Here is a 22,545-nt window from a genome sequence, read left to right as displayed (position 1 = left end):
TTTGGTATGGGCAGCCCTCAGTCTCAGCAGGCAGGGGAGAGTTTTCTCTGACACAGCTTCAGATATGTTCTCCAGATTCATACCCTCTCTGCCACCCTTCACCGTGTTTGCCATGTTGGCTGTGAGCACCAATGGAGCTGGGCTCCTATTTAGAGGCGAGCTGATCCAACTGATCAGTTCTGCTGGGAATCCCAGCCTCCCTGAGCTCTGAGTCACTTGCTTCTTTACGCTGACCCACCAGGCTTTTCCAGAAATGGGCTAGACATTCTTGTCCTTTGCCTCTGAACCTTCAGCAAGAACCTCTCAGCCTGGAGAACCTGCCACAAGCAGGCGGCAAGCTCCTTCTCATCCATCCCCACTGTAAATGTGGCAACCCTCTCATCTATAACAGGACTGTGATCCATTGTTCCAACAAGTGTCACCCTCCTGCTTCTAAAAGGGAAGTCACAACAGCCAAAGACAAATATCCCAATAGTGACCTGCCCCTCCACCCCCTCTGTGCATGTTCAGCACAAGTGGCAAGTGTGTCCAGGACACTCAGGAGGGCAGCACCATGATGCTGAAGGCACCAGGGAGAGTGCCCACGGTGGTGGCCCTAAGGGTGAAGTTGAAAGAGCAAAAGCCCTTCTACTCTGAAGGACATGTCTCCTTAATTAGATGACAACACCTGACCTGGAGTAAGAGGCAGCTGGGACAGAGACCAGCTTCCTCAGCAGCAGCCCAAAGACACTGGTCACACCAGGGCTGTCGTGTCAAAGGACAGGATGTATTTTCTAGGGATGAGGATCCCAACAAGGGGTTAAACAAATAATTTTATATTTATATAAAACAGAAATTATTTGTTTAACCCCCAAAGGCAAGAAGCAAAGCAGTCATCACAGCGGGGATGTGGGCGTGGGGGGCTTACCTGGATGTTCCTGGGCTCTGGGCTGAGTGCTACACACCTGTAAGAAATATCACAGATGAATACCAGGACATTCTTCTGAAGATGTGTACCCCAGCTGCCTTGGCGGCCAAGAGCGTTACCTGGACGCTGCAGAAGGACCAGAGTAGCCAGACCCAGTTGCAAGGGAATGCTGGAAGATCCTTCATGGTGGGAACCAGGCAGTGGGATTTCCCCACAGCCTGCAGGGAACTTCTCTACCTCCTGCTTCCCGGGGACAAGGACATCTTCATCACGGGTTTCTCATCACAGCATCTGTCCCCTAACGTTTTTTGATTTATAGTGCCTGAAGGCAGTAGGTGCAGTTCTCCTCTCCGAACTGGAGTCTTCAGGGACCTGAAGGCTAGAGGCAGTGCTGAGTTGGATAAGCACTCCTTCTCAGCTCCACCAGAGTCCCCAAGGCTCTGACTGCTGATGGGCAGGCCAGGACCTCTGGGTGCCTACAGGCTCAGGAGTCTGTGTCCTGGGCCTGGGACTGGTGGGCACTTGCCTCCTGTCTCAAGTCTCAAGTCGGAGCTCAGAGCTCAACCCGTAGCTTGGAGCTTAGTGATGTGTGTACTGCCTCCCTCTGCAGCTGAGCTCCGCCACACCTCGTTGGCCCAGAGTCCAGCCCGTGGCTTTGGGTGGAGAGCCAGAGTGATGTCAGCGGGCCTCAAACTTTGTTCTCCTCTATTTATATCCATCCCACTCTGGCCTTTCCTGGGTCCTAACACCAGTCTGTTAACAACAGCTGAGTCCTTTCCAGGACTTTCCCATCAAAGGGTGGCCAGACTGGCCTGGGGCTTTATACTTGGGCAAGAAAGTGTATGTGTAAGAGTGGGAGAGGTTGTGAGGGTGAGACTATGTGTGAGTGCAGTGGTGAGAGTATAAGTGTATGGGATAAGAAAGTGTGTGTGTGTGTGTGTGTGTGTGTGTGTGTGTGTGTGCAAGTATATGTGTGCGAGTAGTGGGGTACAAGCAAGTGAAGGTATTGAAGGATAGTAAGCATTGGGGGATATGGGAAGTAAGACTAGATATAAATGAAGGATGGGGAGGAAGAGGAGGTGTATGACAGTGTGTGAGCAAGTGTATGAGGGTGTGAGCAAGTGTGTGTGTGAGGAAGTATGTGAGCAAGTGTGTGAGGATATGAACAAGTCTGTGAGGCTGTGAGGAACTGTGCGAGGGTGTGAGCATCTGAGAAAGTGTGTGAGGCTGTGAACAAGTGTGTGAAAGTGTGAGCAAGTGTGTGAGGGTGTGAGCAAGAGTGTGAGGGTGTGAGCAAGTATGTGAGGGTGCAAGTGTGGGGAGATGTGGGTGTTAAGAGTGTGAATGGGGTGTGGCTGAGTGTGGGCCTACATATGTCAAGATATCTTCTACTCTGTGCTTTCATAGTTGTCATGTGCTTGTGAGTGTGGATATGCACAAATGTGTGTGTGTATGAGTGTGGTCCCGTAGAAATGGGGGGGACAATGTATATGCATGTGATGTGTGTATGTGTGTGATGTGTGTTTTTGTGTGATGTGTGTATATATGTGATTTGTGTATGTGTGTGATATATGTATGTGTGTGATGTGTGTATGTGTTTGATGTGTGTATGCATGTCATGCATGTATGCATGTGATGTGTGTATTATGTGATATATGTATGTGTGTGATACATGTATGTGTGTGATGTGTGTACGTATGTGATGTGTGTATGTGTGTGTGTGATGTGTGTATGCATGTCATATGGATGTGATGTATGCATATTCTTTGGATGTGTATGAGTGTGGCCACCATGTAGGCATGTAGGGCATGCATTGGTGAGTGTGGGTAGGGATGGGTGGATATGAGTGTGAGTGAGTGTGAGGGCATACATAATATGTGTCTATTCTCATTAGCACCCTCAAAGCCTCATAAGTGCGTGGGACCCATGAGTTAAAAAGCACGTACTGCTGTTGCTGAGGACCTGAGTTCAGTTCCCAGCACCCACATCAGGCAGCTTACAACCACATGTAGCTCCGATTGCAGAAGATCCAAAGCCCTCTCCAGCCTACTCACGCATCCTCACACACATACACAAAAATAAAAATGAGAAATCTTTAAGACAAAATGTTAATAAGCACAGGTATAGGTGTGGATGGGTGTGTGTGGCCGGCTGTGACTTGGTGACACTGTGCGCATGTGTATGTTGCAGGCTCATTCTCACCGGCGCCCTCAAAATCCCTATCAATATTAGGAAGCACAGGTGTGGATCACACCGGGAGCTCCGCTAAGATCTGGGTCTAGTTCAAACATGGGAAAGCACAGGAAAGGAAACACCTGCGCCCGCCCATCCAGAGTTAGCCATGCTCTCTCTTCAACCTGCCTTGCAGAATTCAAGGGCACCCCCTGATATTTGACACCATCCTTAATCAGACCACCCCCACTTAGCACTCAATCAAGTCAGACTTCCTGTTAGTTGTGCCTCAGTTTAGCAGAAGCCAAGACTTGATTTGATCCACCTTGCTCCAAATGTTCAAACACACACACACACACACACACACACACACACACACACACAAGCACCCCTACAATTGCCTTTCTCACAAAGTATGTCATAGCCACAAGATACAAAGCCCCCTCACCCCAGCTCTCCCCACTTGTGTGCTCTTGGGCAGGACTGTCTCCCTACTGAATTTCTCCTCTGCAGACTGGAAGGCAGCAACCAGTGTCCAGTAGACAGAGACTAACATATAAGGCCCTTAATGCGGGGCTTAGAAGAGAGGTAACACATTCAATAAATGTTCAGATTGCTACGATAAAGTGGAAAATAACACCCAATAAACCTGAGCTATCATTATCATCTCAATGGCCCTGACTTTAAATGGGAATTAAGAGTCCTGAGTCCAGCCTGCTTCCTAAAGAGGACGGGAAAAGGGTTTCCGGCTCCTGAATGGGGGAGGGAAAAGGGACGTCAAAAGGCAAGGTGACTGCAGTAACTCCTGCCTGCTCTGACAACTTCTCTGATTATCTGGTCACCTCACTACAGAAGGTTCCAGATGGTTCTGTGGATAGCCCTCCTCCCAGAACCAGAGAAACTGGACTCTGACCTCCAGGCTGTTTGTAATAGTGACCTTTAGCATGGTGCCTAGGTGCTGTTCAGGGAAAGGGGGATTTATAACTTTCCTCTCCGGTCAAGTCTTCTCTCCCCTTCCCTAGAAGGACGTGGAGGGAGGGCCCTCAGCCCCATCTGTACTCAAAAGATTAAACAGATTGCTGAGTACAGGCCTTTTTTGTTTCCAAAGCTGAGAATAAAACCAGGAGCTCCTTTTAGTATAAATTTGTCCTTGGATAAAGGGAGACACAGGGACTCAATGACAACTGCAAAAACCAGAGAGAAAGGACATTTAACAGGACTATCTGCCAGGTATGAGAGCCTAGCCACAAGGTCTCAGGTCATGGGGTGCTCGCAGTACTTCTGCACCCTCACAGGCTGGGGTGGCCAGCCACCACCATCCTCCATGCTTTCGCAATGCTGCCTTTGAAAATCTCACCTGCAGAGAAATGTATAAAGCAAATGTGGCAAATAAAAAGTAGGCTGTTGCCTGAGGTGGTAGCACACACCTTTATTCCCAGCACCCAAGAGGCAGAAACAGGCTGATCTCCAGGAATTAGAGGCCGGCCTGGTCTATATAGAATTCTAGGTGAGCCAGGACAACATAGTAACATTTGATCTCAGGTGGCATGGGAGAGGTGGAGTGGGTATTACCAGCTGCAGTTCTCCCTGGGGACAGCTCTATTCCTATTGACTAATCCATGAACTTCAGTGCAGACTGTCAGGTGATGTTTCAATCTAGGTACACACCATAGAAAGATTGAATCGAGCCAATTCATCCATCCATCCCTAGATCACTTTTTTAAATCATGATGAAAATTTGGAAGGATGCGTCATGTTATTTCTATTACATTTGGTGTGCGTTGAGGGGGCAGGAGTGGGGAGTAGATGACAATCTGTAAGAATCAGTTCTCTCCTACCAGGTGGATCCCAGAGATGAACTCAGGTCATCAGGTTTGGTAGCAAGCACCTTTACCCACTGAGCAATCTCACTGACCAGCATGTTATTTACTACGGTCAGAGTACAGTTCATAGAGTCAAATGGATCCTCCCCCAGCCTCCTGAGCCTTTGTACCCGGGACCAGCACCTCCCTTCCCAGACTGGCCACCTCTGGCCTCTGCTCACTGCATGGTTCCTATGGATCTGACTTCCTGAGACACCATAGACAGACAACCACCCTGTGTCTGTTTGGGTTTGCTTTGCTCACTTAACACAATTTTGGGATATGGATCTGGAGCAACATGTAGGCCTGCCATCCAATCACCAAGTCCTTTTTGAGAGCCTCACTCCGTCACTCCCTGGGGTGGCTCCCAAGTGTCACGCCGACAGGGTGGCTTTCAGCCCTTGCCCGCTATTCTTCTCTCATGGGCATTAATCACCATGTGACACACATTTTTATCTCCAGCATTCATTTCAGTCACTGTCATGCTCTTCTGGCTGAAATGAGCACCAAGAAGAGAGATTCGTGCTCGCTCTGGGACAGGGCCAAGTATCTGACATCCAATATTCAAACAGTACCTTTTGATGAATGCATGCCCAGTTAACTGAAGGGATATGTGGGGAAATGCTGTGGTTTAGTAAGAGGAAAAAAAAAACACCCACCAGATTGTATTGAGTGGATGCTAATTAAATATTCAAAGTGGGCCTTAAGTTTTAATGAGGCCCCACTCTGTAAATGTTTACAGGATTGGTGCAAATGGGGGCTTGCTGGTGACAGAGGGTGAGTGAATCACTCAGGGGGTGGGTTCTGCCCGAGTGGGACAGAGTGCATCCTTCAGGGGCCAAGGAACTCAGCAGAGAAGTTTCTGTGCTAAGCTCTGTATCCCAAAGTGCACCACTCACCCCTGTCACATGCCTTCCGTCAGCTGTCCCAGCTGTGTGGCACAGCTAGCTTGTGTGTTTCCTCACACACACTCCCTGCAGATGGACAGATAGAACAACAACACACAATGGTTGCATGCCACACACAGGCAGGAACAAAATAGACAGACCAAAAGGATTGGAGGGTGGAGTCTAAAAGGACTGAGGGATGGGGTCTAGAAGGATTGAGGGGTGGAGTCTAGGACTGAGGGGTGGGGTCTAGAAGGATTGAGGGTTGGAGTCTAGGACTGAGGGGTGGGGTCTAGAAGGATTGAGGGGTAGGGTCTAGAAGGAGTGAGGGGTGGGGTCTAGAAGGACTGAGTGATTGAGTCTAGGAAGATTGAGGGATGGAGTCATAAGAGAAATGATGTGAAGGAATGAGTCCGTCTCCTGGTGGCTAAGTGACAGAGAAATATTATATATATTCTATGGAATATATATGGCTATGGAATGTATAAAATTATGGAATACACTAAGTTCCGGACAAACATACAATTATACAACCCTGAGAAACAACACTTGAATTGTATGTATATGCAGAGAGAGAGAGAGAGACAGACAGACAGACAGCTGTTTCCAGGGCCAGGATGTATGTGGAGCTCAGCTGTAGACTGATTGTGCTACATGCACAGGACCCTTGGTGTCATCCCTCAGCAACCTCCTCAAAGGGAATAAAGGTCACTCTACCTGTAATGATTAGTCTTCGTTGTCAAGATGATTGGGTCTTAGGTTGCCTAGGAGACACACCTCTGGATGTGACTATGGGGGGCATTCAGAGAGGTGTAGCTATGAAGACCCACCCTGAACATGGGCAGCCCCTATCCCATGGGCTGGGAGTCTGGACCAAATAAAAGAAAGGGGCCTAAGAAGTCAGCTGTGTACCAGAATTCTTTGCTCTCTGCCTCTTGACTACAGCTAGAACGTGACCAGTGGCTCTGTTTCCCTGTTTCCACAGATTGACTCCATACCTTCACTACCATGAACTTTCTTAAGCTGTAAGCCAAATCTCTTTGGTTCTTAAGGGTTTTTTCTTTTTTTCTTTTGGAGCGGGGGGGAGGGTCAGGTATTTTGTTACAGCCATGAGAAGGGTGACTAAAACACTCTCAACAAGTGGTGGCCATTGGCCTGTGGACAATAAGACACGGGCAGAAGTTTCTGAGGACAGGACCGCCAACGGCGACACACATCTTCTTTGCTCTTTTAGATCCTTCAGACTGGTCCATTCCCTGGCTCGCAGGTGGAGGCTGTGAGCCAATACAGAAAAGCATTCTGCAGGTTTGATGATGACGGAGGAGCCTTTCCCTCTCAGGATGGAGGAAATTATAAAGATCCCAGCAAGAGAAGCCCAACCCATGTCCAAAGTCTTCTTGGCTCTTCTTCACCACACTAAGAGAGAGGAAGGGAGGGAACACCCAACCTGTCGTCAAAGTCAGTCAGATGGGCCACTACAGGACAGATGGACTTGAGCAGGGGCTTGAAGATAGCTGAGTGTGTGGGGGAGGGAAGGGAGAGACATAGAACTCAGCAGAAACCCCCTAAGAGTTTGACAAGGGACACAGATTGTCCCCCCAAAGCTATACACGAGATGTTTATCTACTTTTAATTTTTCTTTCCAATGACTTCAGTTGATGCCCAAGAGGAAGGTTGACTATGGGCAGGTGACAGAAAAAAATGACCGGAGAGCTTTGTGGGAGGCCAAGAAGGCTGGAAAGAGGACTCAGAGCATCCAGGCTCTATTTCTGCCAATGAGAGGCAGAGTTGCTGAAAATACATGTACCAGTGGCACAGAGGCACAGAGGCACAGGGACACTGAGACAGAGCTCACACTGTACCCACCACCAGCCCCATGGGAGGCAGCATTTTGGAGCTAGAGCAAGAATTCAGGGAGATGATGGTACACAGAAGGTCCAGGCCCTAGAAGTGCAGCAAGACACGGAGAGGAGCTGGAGGGCCAGCCAGTCCTACCCCAGGCCCAAGGAGTATGGAGCAGGGGAATGTGGGGTCTGCAGTGTTAGGGGTCACCATAGCAATGGAGCCAGACTCAGAGCAATGCTCATTTGACTAGATGGACTTCATGCACGTGCGAGTGCATGCTTGGGTGCACACAGATACACACATGCAGACTCCAATGGCCCAGCAGGAACTCGACCCATGTCTGGTACAAATACTACTTCACATTCTGCCCAGCCGCCCAGAACCATTCTAATATTATGACACAAAGGCAAGAAAAAATGAAAAAGAAAAAAAAGAGAAAAATCCTGCTGTCAAGAAACAAGACAATCAAAACCAAGAGATAGAAAACAGTGAATGATAGACATGGAGACACTAAACACTGACAATATTTCCAGCCTAGCCGGAGGTCTGCAGACTCGGGAATGAATGATGCCAAAGACCACGTGAAGTGCCGGCCCCCAAACTGGATGACCCACAGAGTTCATGACAGACTTAGCTCCATCAAAGGTTGGGTCACGACCTTGACAGAGGTCCCTTAAAGATCAACCAAAGCATAGCATCAAAGAAAAGAGAGTCTCTTAAAACAGCACGAAAGAGCAGGAGCGCAATTCCAAGCCTCTAATGAGGGCAGAATTGAAATTCTAGAACTGAGAAAAAAACCCAAAGGATGCTAGGAGACGTGAGGGGAGAGAATAAAGGAAGGAAATGAAAGATGGTCAGCCAGGCTCGGGGAGATGCAGACAAAGTAAATATGAAAGAGAGAGAGAGACAGAGACAGAGACAGAGACAGAGACAGAGACAGAGACAGAGAGACAGAGATAGATGGGGAACCAGACAGACATAGAACAGACAGAAAAACAGAGATACATACAGAGAAAGACAGAAACAGGAGGCAGCAAGAAGAAAGGTAAACATAGTATACAGAGGAAAGACACAGAGAAACATTGCCAAACATTGTAGCAATGAAAGGAAAGCTTAGTGAAATAACTTATGTCTAGGGCTGAGAGTGTAGCACAGTGGTTGAGCCCTTACCTAGTTAGATAGATGGATGGATAGATAGATAGATAGATAGATAGATAGATAGATAGATAGATATGATAGATACAAACTCCCATGATACCTACATACATACACACATACACACACACACACACACACACACACACACACACACACACAAGTTCCTGGATTCCATTTCCATACTGAAAAAGGAAAAGAGAGAGGAAGGAAGCAAGAAGGGAAAGGAGGAAGAGAGGAAGGGGAGAGGGAAGGGAAGGGAACAGAAGGGGAGATAGATGTATATCTTAAAAGAAAATGAGTGAGATGCCTTTCAGAATGGATGTGCCCGGGATGGGGGAGACGGTGAGCCTGAGGTGCGCACTGGAAATCTTTGGCTGATGAATTGCTCTGAAGGTAGAGGAGGAAGCCCATGACGGCTCAATACTGGGACTCTCCTGCAAGCTCTGGATTTTACACCTTAAAATAGTGGATTTTATTGTATGTGAATTATGCCTCCATAAAGCAGAAAGAGAAATAAACACCTCAAACAGAAACGGAAAGAATTCAGTAGCAGGAGACCAGAACAGGAACAAATGTGACCCGTTCTCTTTATCGGAACCATGGGCTACCAGACAGAAATTCTACCCGTGCCAAGAAAGGAAATTGTTTAAACCCAAGTAAATGGGAAAGAGTCCCTTTCCATTTTTTTTAAAAACACAGTGAGATGATTTTTTTTCTTTTGTTTTGTATTGTTTTTCAAGACAGGGTTTCTCTGTGTAGTTCTGACTGTCCTGGAATCTCTACATAGACCAGGCTGGCCTCAAACTCAGAGATCCATCTGTCTCAGCCCTCCAAGTACTGGGATTAAAGGAGTGGACCACCACTGCCCAGCTTTTAATTGGGATGTTGTTGTTGTTGTTGTTGTTGTTTGCTTTTGATTGTCTTCAGCTAGAGTCTCTCACAGTCCAGGCTGATAAGTCTCTATGCAGCCGAGGATGACTTTGAACTTTTCATCCTCCTGCCTCCACCTCCTGAGAGTGCTGGGATAGAAAGCATGTGCCAACCCCACACCCAGCTCATTCCATGCTGGGGCTCGAACTCTGGGCTTTGTGAATTCTAGACGAGCACTCTACCAACTGAAAGAAACTGACCGAGTGAAGAAGGAAGGGCAGATTGCTGTGGGCTGGACGATCCAGGAAATGAGGTCTAATGTAAGAAGAGGGGGTAAGAGGCATGGAGGTGGTGAGGGGTTTGTCTGTGTCCTGTCTTTGGAAAGTGACTTAGGAGTAATTAGAGAGATGCCTTCTGTGGCTGAAAGGAGGATATGACAGGTCTTAGGACAGCCACTGGAGTAAGGTTTCAGGAAGCGGGTGAGAAAGGACACACCACACAAACACTAAACAGAAGGACTGGCAGAGGGGTGGGGTCTGACTCTGCTGGAGAGATGGCTCACAGGTTAAGAACAGCACCCAGAGAGAATCATAGTTTGCTTCCCAGCACCCAGACCAGGAGGTACAGGGAGAGTTGCCTGTAACTTCAACTCTAGGGGATCACATACACACAAACACATGCACACATACACACATACACACGCACACACACACACTCTCCCAAGATGATAGATGATAGATAGACACACTCATAATAGATAGATAGATACATAGATACATAGATAGGTACATAGATAGATATATACATAGATACACATACACACACTCCATAGATGATAGATAGATAGATAGATAGATAGATAGATAGATAGATAGATAGATGATAGATAGATAGATTAGATACAAACTTTCATGATACATACATACATACATGCACACGTACACACTTATACACATACACACACACACAGTCACAGGACTGTAAGAATCAGATACACAATGATGACAGTACACAGTTGTAGAATGATCAGGTGAGTTCAACAAGGTCACAATGACAAAGTTAACAGAGAAAAATAGTGCTCAGAATTCAAGATTGGGAATTCAAATTGATTGATTGACTGACTGATTGATTGAGACAAGGTCTCATGTAAGCCAGGTTAGCTTTGAATTCACTAGATAGCCCAGGATGACCTTGAACTTCTGATTCTCCTGCCTCTGTCTCCTAAATGCTGAGACGACAGGCATGTGCCACCACGCGTGGGTTATGCGGTGCTGAGAATGGAACCCAGGGCCTTGTCCTTGCTAGGCAAGCACTCTACAAACTGAGCTGCACTCCCAGTCCCCAAATTCAAATATTTTTTAAAATACCATTTATAAGTGAACCGAAGAAACGCAACTGTTTTTATTTTATATGCATGAGTGCTTTGCCTGTGTGTGTGTGTGTGTGTGTGTGTGTGTGTGTGTGTGTGTGTATGTGTGTGTGTGTGTGTGATGTCTGGTGCCCATGAAGGTCAAAAGAGGGCATCAGTTCCCCACTGGAAATGGAGTTAGAGATGGTTGTGAACCACCTTGTCGGGGCTGGAAATTGAATCTCAATCTTCTACAAGGGTAGCAATGACCTTAACCACTGAGCCATCTCCCCAGTTCACTGTTCAGGAATATTTTTGGAGTATTGAGCCTACTTTGTACCTTGTAATATACATATAATATACAGTGGCTCCATAGTGGAATCTCATAGCTGCTTTCCAGAGTAGAGGGATATATGTTTGTTTGTTTGTTGATTTTTGGTTTTGCTTTGTTTTTTTGAGACAGCTTCTTACTATGAAGCCCAGGTTGACCTCAAACTCATTATATAGCCCAGGCTAGGCTAGAAATTCTCCTGCATCACCTCCCGAAGGATTAGGATCACAGACAGGTGTGTACCACCACCCTAAGTGTAAGGGTGACTGTTTTGTTTTGTTTGTTTGTTTTTAATTTAATTGCCTTATGCCTAAATAACACCTATGTAAAACAAAAATCCTATAAGCTAAGAATGGCCAGCCAGAGGTGAAGGGAGTGTGGGTGTTTGGTGATATTGGACCACAAGTCTGCCTGTCCCTCCATGTGGCAAAGCTGTGGTATGGCTCTATTAGATGGATTTGGAAATGGTCTCCAACTGAGTGTGACGAGCAGAGCTGGCCCTTCATGGATCAAGCCATTTTACTCTTGATGGTTCCTCCCTCTGCAGAAACTGGGCGTCTGAATTCATGGTTTTCAACATGCTCTGGCCTCTTCCCGTGAGTCCGCCTTTATTTTCACCTGCTTATGACTGAGGACTAAAAACCTCGAGAATGCTAAAAGATGAGAGCCTAAGGTACTAAGCACCCAGCACCTCAGTCTCAGGAGCAGCATATCAGTCCCAAGCTGTACGAATGGGCCTTTGGAGTAAGGGGAACGGTAATCAATTATCTTGCACCTTTGGAAAGCCTGTGCCTGTGCAGAGAGCAGTGATTAATTAACACCTTGGAGATATCTCTGACTGACAAGGCTGGGCTAAGTGCAAACCTTCAAAGACAGAAAGGCACATCAGGGGGGTTATTCAGCAGAGCCTACGCTAGCGTGAGCTCTAACACGGAACCTCATGAAGCCCGAAGCCAGAAATAAAAGAAAGATATCAGCTTTGAAAATCAATCTCACGATGCTGTGGTGCATGCGCTGTCATCTCTTAAAACGGTGACAGCGAAAGAATCTTTTACAGTTTTTTTACAGCACTGCCCCCCCCCCGCCCCCGTTCCCTCTTCCTTCAAGACTGACAGCCAGGAGCCAGGGAGATGGCTCAGCAGTTAGAGGGATCTGCTGACAAGCTTGATAGCCAGCATTTGATACCCAGGACCCACACGCACATGGCAGATGGAGAGAAGCAACTCCCACAAGTTGTCCTCTGATTTCAGCATGTGCATCAGGGCACACACACTAAATAAATGTAATCTTTAAATAGTAATAGAAAGTCGGGCGTGGTGGCACACACCTTTAATCCTAGCCCTCGGGAGGCAGAGGCAGGCGGATTTTTGAGTTCGAGGCCAGCCTGGTCCACAAAGTGAGTTCCAGGACAGCCAGGACTACACAGAGAAACCCTGTCTCGAAAAACAAACAAACAAACAAAAAAAGTAATAGAAAATTCAAAAACAAACCTCTTTCTCCAAAAGGGAGCAAAATATATGCTTATTTCAGTCAAAGGGAGTCCCAAGGACAAAATGGCCCCATCAATGGCATCGTGAATTAATTCTGTCTGTTTATTTATCTGTGGTGGTTTGGATATGCTTGGCCCAGGAGGTGGCACTATTAGGGAGTGTGGCCTTATTGGAGTAGGTGTGGCCTTGTTGGAGGAAGTGTGTCACTGTGGGCATGGGTGTGGGCTTTAAAACCCTATTCCTAGCTGCCTGGAAGCCAGTCTTTCTCTAACTGCCTTTGGAACAGTCTTAGCTCCTCCAGCCCCAAGTCTGCCTAAATGCTGCCATGCTCCGCCTTGATGATAATGGACTGAACCTCTGAACTTACAAGTGAGTCCTAGTTAAATGATGTCCTTTATAAGAGTTGCCTTGGTCATGGTGGATGTTCACAGCAGTAAAAACCTAGCTAAGACTCTATATATCTATATATGTATCTATCTATTCATCTATCTATCTGTCTATCTACCTCTCCTTTCTTCCTGATGGCTCCATTCTCTATTGACCTGGTGCCTCATTGTCATAAAAAGGCTGCAGAAGCACCTTCCCACCCCGTTACATCAGCAGCAAGCATCCACTGCATGACGTTGGGTCGTGCATCCATCTCTGAACCCAGCTTGGAGGCTGTGATGAGATGATTGACGGAAGCACTGAGTTGGACTTTGTCTTCAAGTCCTGAGCTAGAGCAACAGGTAGACTTTGGAGCCTAGAAGAAGCTGTGGCAATATCTTAGTGTTTCAAGTCAGATTCCCATCTCTCACCCATCATGGCATAGAGCGCCTGGCTCTGACTCATGAAAGGTGAGCAGACATGATATGGCGTTACTTCCATACAGAAGACTTGGGTTACAAGCTGTCCTATCACCTTTTGCCACCTCAGCCCATGAAGAACTGAGAAGGTAAAACCTTCGTTGGAGTGACTTCAGGGAGCCAGCCTCCTCTGGATCCTGAGTCACGAAGAAATGTGACTCAGAACCAAAGACGGCATGCAACTGCCACTCAGAGGAAGGGCTGTGCTGTCTTGGTAGGCTGGCTTGTGAGTTAGGAAGGAAATCAAAGCCTGGATCCACAGAATGTAGGGACCAGTCGGACTCTGGTCTTAGATGCTAAGCTATGGCTTCTACTTCTCAGTGTAACCATTCATACCTCTGTTCTTCTGGGCTTCAGACACTGGAATCACTCACATAGACTGACCTCTCTGAGAACCTCCAGCAGGGCCAAGTCCTCTCTCATCTTTCCCTCTCCTGTTCCTTCCACTCCCATACCCCATGATGCAGAAGCCATAATGCTACCTACCTACCTCTTCTACCTGTGTAAGACATGAGCTGTTCCTACTTGGGATTTTGTTCTGCCTCTATAAGAACTTCACTCCCCACTCAGGTCTCAGTGTCTCCATTCAAACACTAGGATGATAATCATACCTGTCTCACACAGCACCAACTCTATACCAAGAGTGCCTAGCACACAGTAAGTGCTGTGCAACTTCAGTGGTGGTCATGAGGGTGGTGGTTGTTGTCATGGTGATAACGACCCCGATGACAGTGATGATGGTGATGAAGAGGAGGCTGGAGATTTGGCTCAGTGCTGAAGAGCACTGGGTGCTGTAGAAGTTATGGCCAGTTCTTCCTCCCAGCCCCATGCTCCCAGAAATAAGACTCGGACTCAAAATATATTTACAAATACCTTGGCCATATAGCGAGGCTCTTTTCTGGTTAGAATCATAATTTAAGAGAGCCCATTTACTTTAACCTATGTTCTGCCACATGGCTGGTTACCTGTGCTCAGGTACCATGCATCCATCTCCTCTTATCTTCCTAGGTGGATCTTCCAGTGCCTGGTTCTATCCCAGAATCCTTTCTGCCTCCCGGATGTCCCACCTTCTATTTCCTGCCTAAGCCATAGGTCATAGGCTTTTTAATTGACAGGTGATGCATCCATACAATACAGAAGCTATTCTCTCTACAGAATGTTCTTCCAGAGGGCTCCGATGCAATTCCCAGCCCCAGACGGTGACCCATAACCATGTGTTACACTCTAGCCCTGGGGAATCTAGTGCCCTCTCCTGAGTTCTTTGGGCAGCAGGTACTCATGTGGTACATAAACACACCTGCAGGTAAAACACACATACACACAAAATAAAAATAAGTTTTAAGGAGAGAAGGAGGCTGATGATGGTATTGATCATGGTGATGCCACAATGGCAATAATGATGGTGATGATGATGGAGATGAAGATGCTGCTGCTGCTGCTAATGATAATGATGGGAATAAAGATGATGATGATGACAGTTGTGATGATGGTGGTGATGGTGAGAAGATGACAGTGATAATGACGGTGGTAATGGTGGTGATGATGATGATGGTGGTTCTGGTGATAATGATGGTGGTACTGGTGATAATAATGGTGGTAATAGTGATGATGATGCTGGTACTAGTGGTAATAATGGTGGTAATGGTGAGAATGATGGCAGTAATCGTGATAATAATGGAGGTAATGGTGGTAATGGTGGTGCTATTAGTGATTGTGATGGTGAATGATGGTGGTAATGGTGATAACAATGGTGGTACTGGTGATAACAATGGTGGTACTGGTGATAATGATGGTGGTACTGGTGATAATGATGGTAATGGTGGTGGTGGCGGTGGTGACATTGCTGGTGATAATGGTGCTGACGATGGTAGTGCTCTTGATGATGGTGGTACTGGTTATGGTGACACTCATGGTGATGACAGTCATGATGGTGTCCAGGGTGCTGATGAACCCAAGGCCAGCTAAGCATGCGTTTTCCTTCCTATGGCCAACAGAACCTTGTTTGAAAGGACTCCTGCCCGGCTTTTATTCTTTGCCTTTCAGAAAATACTTGCCGAGTGCCTCCCACGCAGCAGACGATGACCTCCCTGCCACCTGTCATGTTCATAACAGGAAAAGACTCCTGTCTTTAGAAGCTTGGATTCATGATCAAAGTCAACAAGGAGCTGAGCGTGGTGGCGCACACCTTTATTCCCAGAACTGAAGAGGCAGAGGCAGGCCGTTCTCTGTGAGTTCAAGGCCAGCCTGATCTTCGAAGAGAGTTCGAGGACAGCCAGGGCTACGCAGAGAACTCCTATCTCAAAAAAAAAAAAAAAAAAGTCAACTAGGAAACTAAAGAAGTCACCAAGCGGTGCCTATATGGCGATGGAAAATGAGCGGTGTTGCTGCAAGAACATGAAAGGTAACATGCCCTGGAGAGAGGAAGAGGCCACGTGCCTCTCTCAAAGCACGTCACAGGCCCCATGGGGCTAGCCTCCTCCTAGTCTGTGTACACTACAGGATGCATGAGTGAGGGGGCGGGGCGGGGCGGGGCGGGGCGGGGCTGGCTGGATTGCTGGCATCCTCCTCAGACACCTGTCATTAGGAGGGGATAGTCTCTCCGCCTGCTCATCCTGCCAACCTGGGAGTCTATAACACTCACAGGGCTGTGGTCCCCCGAGACTGCGATGAGGAGAGGCTGATTCTAAACCACGCCTGTGGACCCGACCATCCTGAGAACCGCATTGAGATGATCCTGCTCACATACTGTGGGCCAGGTCACACTGGAAACCCATTATCTCTACACCATCAGTCAATAATGTTTCTTTTCCAAAGTCCATTTGGAATTAATTGTTTTTGAAATTATTTATTCTACCTTCAAGGAAGACATCTTGAATGAACCAGAACTAGCAGGCCCTATACTTCCATGCCTTTGGTCTCGGACCCTCCTCCACACACAGAACTACCCACCTGTCCCCCACAACGGTTCACACAATCTCTCCAAACAGCACTCACCCTTCCAAACCCCGGTTTCTGTGTCCTCCTCTGTGCTGAGATTTTTTAAGGCTAGGCACCTACAATGGACCCAGTGACTTCCCACGCCTCTACCTCTGATGGTTCAGCCTGCTCCCCCTCTGTGTAGAAAAGCACCGACCAGCTAAGCTTGCCTTATATAGAGGTGCTCCGGGCAGCATGTATAAATATAACTACAAATTAGACCTTTCATGTTAATAATTGCCTGTTTCCATCCCCACCAACATCGACACGCCAGTGCCCACGAGCAAACTGCTCTGTGCTTCTACTAGGCAGCTGCCCAGCCCTCTCTGGCCCCCTTGCTCACCCCTTCAGACACTAGACTCGGGGTCTGGCAGAATCTACATCATATCTCATTACTTTTCTCATTACACCATGGTTTATGTCAAGTCAACCAATGACCTTCCTATGACCCAAGTAGTCCCCATCTTGCCTCCTCCAACTCATGGCTTTGGACTGAAGGCTTGTGAGACCCACCGTGCTGATTGCTAAGTGAAAGTCTGGTGTGAGGACCTTGATGGATGGGCTATGTTTTAAGGATGAGACCCTTGTAAAGAGCATCTGTGCCCTCTTGAGAAGAAGCAGGAGGGAGATGACTCCTCTCTCACGGTGGGGGAGAGCAGTCATATGTCCACCAGGGCAAGAGACAGTCCATCCTCTCAGCCTTCCATATCCCCAAGCCAGCCATCAATAACTTAACCTCAGGCTCCTGGCCTCTAGAGAAACACGTGTCCCTTGTCTGAGCCTCCAGGTCACAGCAGCCCCGCCTGACACAGCCACTTCCCTGGGGCTCACAAGACCCTGTCCTCTGTATCCCTTCCCACCCTGGTTCCCACCTGAGGGACTCTGGGCTCTGGCCCCACAGCAGCTTCCTCTGAGGGAACTGTCCCCTGCTAAGAACCCTCCTTAAGAACAGAAGATGGGGGGACTGGAGAGATGGCTCAGCGGTTCAGAGCACTTGCTGCTCTTCCAGAGGTCCTGAGTTCAATTCCCAGCAACCACATGGTGGCTCACAACCGTCTGTAATGAGATCTGATGCCCTCTTCTGGTGTGTCTGAAGACAGCTACATCAAATAAGTAAATAAATGAAGAAGGAGAAGAGAAGATAGCAAGATGGCAGTGGCTGACTGGCTGTCCTCAGAGCAGCCATGGTCAGGGCATGCAGGTGAGCAGTGTGGGTCTCCCAGAGAGCTGAGGACTAACATGGAAGATACAGGAATATCTCTGAGAGCACAGGGAAAAGCAAAGGCCTCTGGGATCAGGGTCTATTCGGCTTGGTTCCCTACAGTAGAATCTTCAGAATCAAAACAAAAAGCATTTCTCACTTTTTTTTTTTTTTTTTCTGAGACAGGGTTTCTCTGTGTAGTCCTGGCTGTCCTGGAATTCACTCTGTAGACCAGGCTGGCCTTGAACTCAGAAATCCACCTGCCTCTGCCTCCCAAGTGCTGGGATTAAAGGTGTGCGCCACCACCACCTGGCTATTTCTCACTTTCTTCATGGAATGCCAACAAGAAAAAGGGCTGAGAGCCCAGAAGGAAAGTCAGAACTGAAAATGGGGCTACGAGAGAAACTTTGAAGAAATGTCTGTTAGGTCTGGGGATACACAGACGGGGCAAAACAACCTGAATGGCAGAGAAACACTGGAAAGAACTTCTCAGACCTGCAGGCCAGCTGGACCAGTGTAAGGCTGATGTCATTCCTGTCCTGGATTAGGGGAGGAGCTTCTCAAATACCCTAGAATGTGAGGTTGACATCGTCACTGACCTGGATTAAGGGAAGAGCGATTCAGTAAATAGCATCTTTAAAGAAATTATGACTGTCCCGTTTACATGTGAGAAAGATGACTCATATCTGAATCTGTAGACCCAGTTGAGGAGAGCTGCCCTTCAGGGCAAGCCCATCAACCTAGAAAGCCAAGTGAAACGGGGAGGGGCTGTATTTCTTCTGTCTTTGTTTATTTATTTTTTGGTTTGCTTTGCTTTTTGTTTTAAGACAGGGTTTCTCTGGTGTAGCCCTGGCTGTCTTGGATCTCCATCTGTAGACCTGGCTGGCCTTAAACTCAGAGATGTGCTGGCTTCTGCCTCCTGAGTGTTGGGACTAGAGGTGTGAGCCATCATGTCTGGCAATTTCTTCTGTTGCTTCTCTCTTTATTCTCTCCCTCCCCTCTCCTTTCGCCGCCCCCCCCCTGCTCTTTTCTGCTTCTTTCCCCCTTCTTTCCTCCCTCCCCCTTTTCCTTCCACCCCTTCTCTCTGTCCTCCATCCCTCATGTCACTTTCCTTCCTGTCATCCCTACCTCCTCCCTCTCCCTCTCTCTCCTTTCCCTTCCCTTTCTCTCAACCCCTGTCTCCTGCCCCCACCCTGACTCCCCCCCCCCAAGCTGAGATTTCTCCATCTTCTCCCATCCTTGAACATCAGAGCTCTTGGGTTCCCAGCTTGTGAGCAACGAGGACAACTCAGACTCATCACACAAGGAGTCCCTGTCCCCATGTCATCCTCTGGAGGAAGGGAGATGACAGATGACCATGGGAGATGGATAATCTACTGGCTCTGTTCCTCTGCAGCAGTGCTGACTAACACAGCCTCAGATAGGACCAGGAGGCAGAAAATTAACCGGAGACTTAGCAGAAAGCAACAGCACAAGAAGCCATCTGGATCTAATTGACATTTATTGAGTGCCTCACCCAACGACATCATGATCCACGTCCTTCTCAGATACGTAGGGAACAGCCACCAAGATAGAGCGTTATCTCTCTCACACCATAAAATAAAATCTAGTCGATATTAAAGAAGTGAAACCATATCAAATATGCCCTCTGGGCAGTGAGCTTGAGCCATAAATCTAAACAGAAAAAATAACAGGTAAGTCCCCACTCTCTAGGCAATTAAAACAAGGACTCTTATGTGGCCCGTGAGCTCAGAAGTCACCCTGGAGAGAAATCAGAACATGTTTTGAACTGAACGAAATGGAAATATATTACGTCACACCATGTGGGGAGTAGCCAAAGCGGTGAGCAGAGGAAAAAATATAACATTCGATGTTTTTGTTAGAAAAGAAGAAACCTCCTAAATCGGTCACATAGACTCCTATGAGAAACTAAAAAAAAAAAGAAAAAAATATATGCTTATTAGGTAGGTATATTTCAGGCCAGAAGTGTTGTATAAATTAGTGCCTCTCTACAGCTTCCTTATTTAGAAATCTCCATAGACGTGTAATTATTCAGGTAATTCACAGATAAGATGGTTGTTAACTCTTCCTGTTATAGGCCCAATCACTTCCAAGTTTCACCATCTTCATATTTTCCCTCCAAATGGAATTACCTCAGTTTCTACCCCCACCCCCACCACACACATACACACACCTGCACCTCACACATGAGCACCATGTTCCCAAAGCTCTAGTTGGGGGTTTCCTAATCAACTTCCTCTTTTTGAATCGGGCGGTTGAGATAATGTCTCACGTAACCCAGGGTGGCCTTGAAGGCACTATGAATTTGAGGTTGGCCTTGGACTGCTGATCTTCCCGCTTCTGCCTCCCAAGTGCATGGGTAACAGGCAGAGGTCATCATGCCCAGCTCAGCTTTCTGTTAAAGTTATACTCACACCAATCTTAGGCTGGAATGCCTTTTTCCTAAATAATGACTAATACCTAATGCTATCTTAGTTAGGGCTTCTATTACTATGGCAAAACAAATGACCAAAAAACAAGTTGTATGTAGAAGAAAGGGTTTATAAAGTTTGCTCTTCGTATTCTCCAAGCTCCCACAGAACAGCCCACTGAGCTCTCAACGCTCAATGGCTTGCTCTTTCTTCCAAAGTCAGGACAAGAGGAACTCAAGCAGGGCAGGAACCTGGATGCAGGAGCTGATACAGATGCCATGGAGGGTGCTGCTTACTGTCTTGTTTCCCCTGGCTTGCTCAGCCTGCTTTCTTAAAGAACCCAGGACCAGTGTTTCCCATCTGGGGCCAGCTGCCTTTCTGTCCCCAGGACACCATGACTGTTCTTTCTGTATCAGTCGCTTGTGCCCTGCCCTGGTCTGGGCTTTATGTTACTGAGGGACCTGAGCTTAGCCCTCATGCAGCAAGCAAACTATGGGGCCCAAGTCCCTGCAGAGGGACATCATGGCCTCAGATTGTCTCTGTGTTCCTTTGCACATGTGTCTGGGCATGTAGGCTCTGGCTCCAGTGCAGGGTCTGTGGTGGTGAATCCAAGCTGAGTATACTTGGGGGAAAAAAAAGAACCCACCAGAGATCATATCGCCCACAAAGGGCTGGGCATGCATTGATCAGTAATTGAGAAACGCCCTATAGTTGGATCTCCTGGAAGCATTTCCTCAACTGAAGCGCCTTCCTCTCTGATGACTCTAGCTCGTGTTGATACACAAAACCAGCCAGTACAACAACACACCGTTTCCCAGGATGTCTCCTGGGCACCGCTTTACCCTGACGATTCCAAGGCTGGCACCGATGTCTCATTGTGCAGCCTATTCTGTCTCCCATGGTTTCTGAGCATGCGTAGGTAGCTCAGCAGGGCCCCCTCAAAAACCTCTACAAAGTAAAAGTGACTTCTGGGCTGGAGAGATGGCTCTGCGCTTAAGAGCACTGGCTGCTCTTCCAGATAGACCCAGGTTCAGTTCCCAGCATCCACATAGCAGCTCACCACTGCTGTTAAGTCTGTTACATTCAAACAGATAGACATGTGGGCAATGCACATCGATGCACATAAAATAACAAATAAATTATTTATTTGTTTTTTAAAAAATGACTTCTTCCTGAGGCTTTGTAACACACAGGGTGTGTGACAACTGCCACCATGACTGTCTAAAGTATGTCCATCTTCATCAACTAGCCTTCCCTGGCCACAGCACACACTGCCAGCATGTACCCCAGTTTTCACTCTCCTGACTGTTCCCCTGAGCATCTATCTCCTGAAGGACATCTGTCAACTTGTTTTCAGATGTGGTAGTCCCTAAGGGTCCCTGGAAGGTGTCCCTTTTGTCAACAGAGCTGGACAGGCTTCACAGAAAGAAAGTGGCCCATGGCAGGTCAGTATCTGAAAAGTCACTTTTAGAGAACGAGGGCTGAGCAGTGGTGGCCCACACCTTTAATCCCAGCACACAGGAGGCAGAGACAGGTGGATCTCTAAGTTCAAGGCCTCAAAGTCTGGTCTACAGAGTGAGTTCTAGGACTTTCAGAGTTACCTAAGAAGGGAGGGAGGGAGGGAGGGAGGGAGGGAGAAAATGGAAGGAAAGAAGGAAGGAAGGAAGGAAGGAAGGAGGGAAGGAGGGAGGGAGGGAGAGAGAGAGAGAGAGAGAGAGAGAGAGAGAGAGAGAGAGAGAGAGAGAGAGAGAGAGAGAGAGAGAGAGAAGAAAGCATGGTGATACACTACTACAATCTCAGAACTCTGGAGGCTGCAGGAGTAAATGGTAAAGGTGAAGGCCAGCCTGGGCTACATAGAAAGACCTTATTAAAACACACACACACACACACACACACACACAATTAAAACATAGGAGGAGTCAGGGACATGCCACAAGAACACACCCCACAGAACCAACTGACTGGGACTCGTGGGAACTATCAGAGATCAGGGAGACTGCATGGGTCCAACCTAGGTCCTCTGCGTATGCATTATGGCTGAGTAGCTTGGTGTTCTTATGGGACTCCTAACAGTGGGAGCAGAGGCTGTCCCTGACTCTTTTGCCTGTTTGTGGGACCCTTCTCCTCCTACTGGATTGCTTTGTCTAGCCTTAATGTCATGCTATGTGCCTGGTCGCATTGTAGCTTATTATGCCATGTTAGGCTGATGTCCTGAGAGGGC

At 47.6% G+C, this 22,545-nt stretch overlaps 1 protein-coding gene across 2 annotated transcripts in view; it reads right to left on the bottom strand.

Annotated features, from left to right (window-relative positions):
• Adgrd1 (adhesion G protein-coupled receptor D1) overlaps window positions 1-1,483 on the bottom strand; it is a 117,427-nt gene extending 115,944 nt beyond the window's left edge. For both annotated transcript variants that reach the window (XM_021162937.2, XM_021162936.2), the window contains exons 1-2: window positions 1,027-1,483; window positions 908-944 (exon numbers count right to left, since the gene is read on the bottom strand). In XM_021162937.2, coding sequence (XP_021018596.1) covers window positions 908-944; window positions 1,027-1,092 — 103 coding nt within the window. In that variant the 5' untranslated portion in view covers window positions 1,093-1,483. The remainder of the gene's footprint in view (window positions 1-907; window positions 945-1,026) is intronic.
• Between the last annotated feature and the right edge of the window lie 21,062 nt (window positions 1,484-22,545).

The sequence above is a fragment of the Mus caroli genome, chromosome 5 (assembly GCF_900094665.2).
Source record: "Mus caroli chromosome 5, CAROLI_EIJ_v1.1, whole genome shotgun sequence".
NCBI classification, from domain to species: Eukaryota; Metazoa; Chordata; class Mammalia; order Rodentia; family Muridae; genus Mus; species Mus caroli.
Note: the sequence above shows the minus strand (reverse complement) of the source record. Positions and strands in the feature narration are given on the sequence as shown.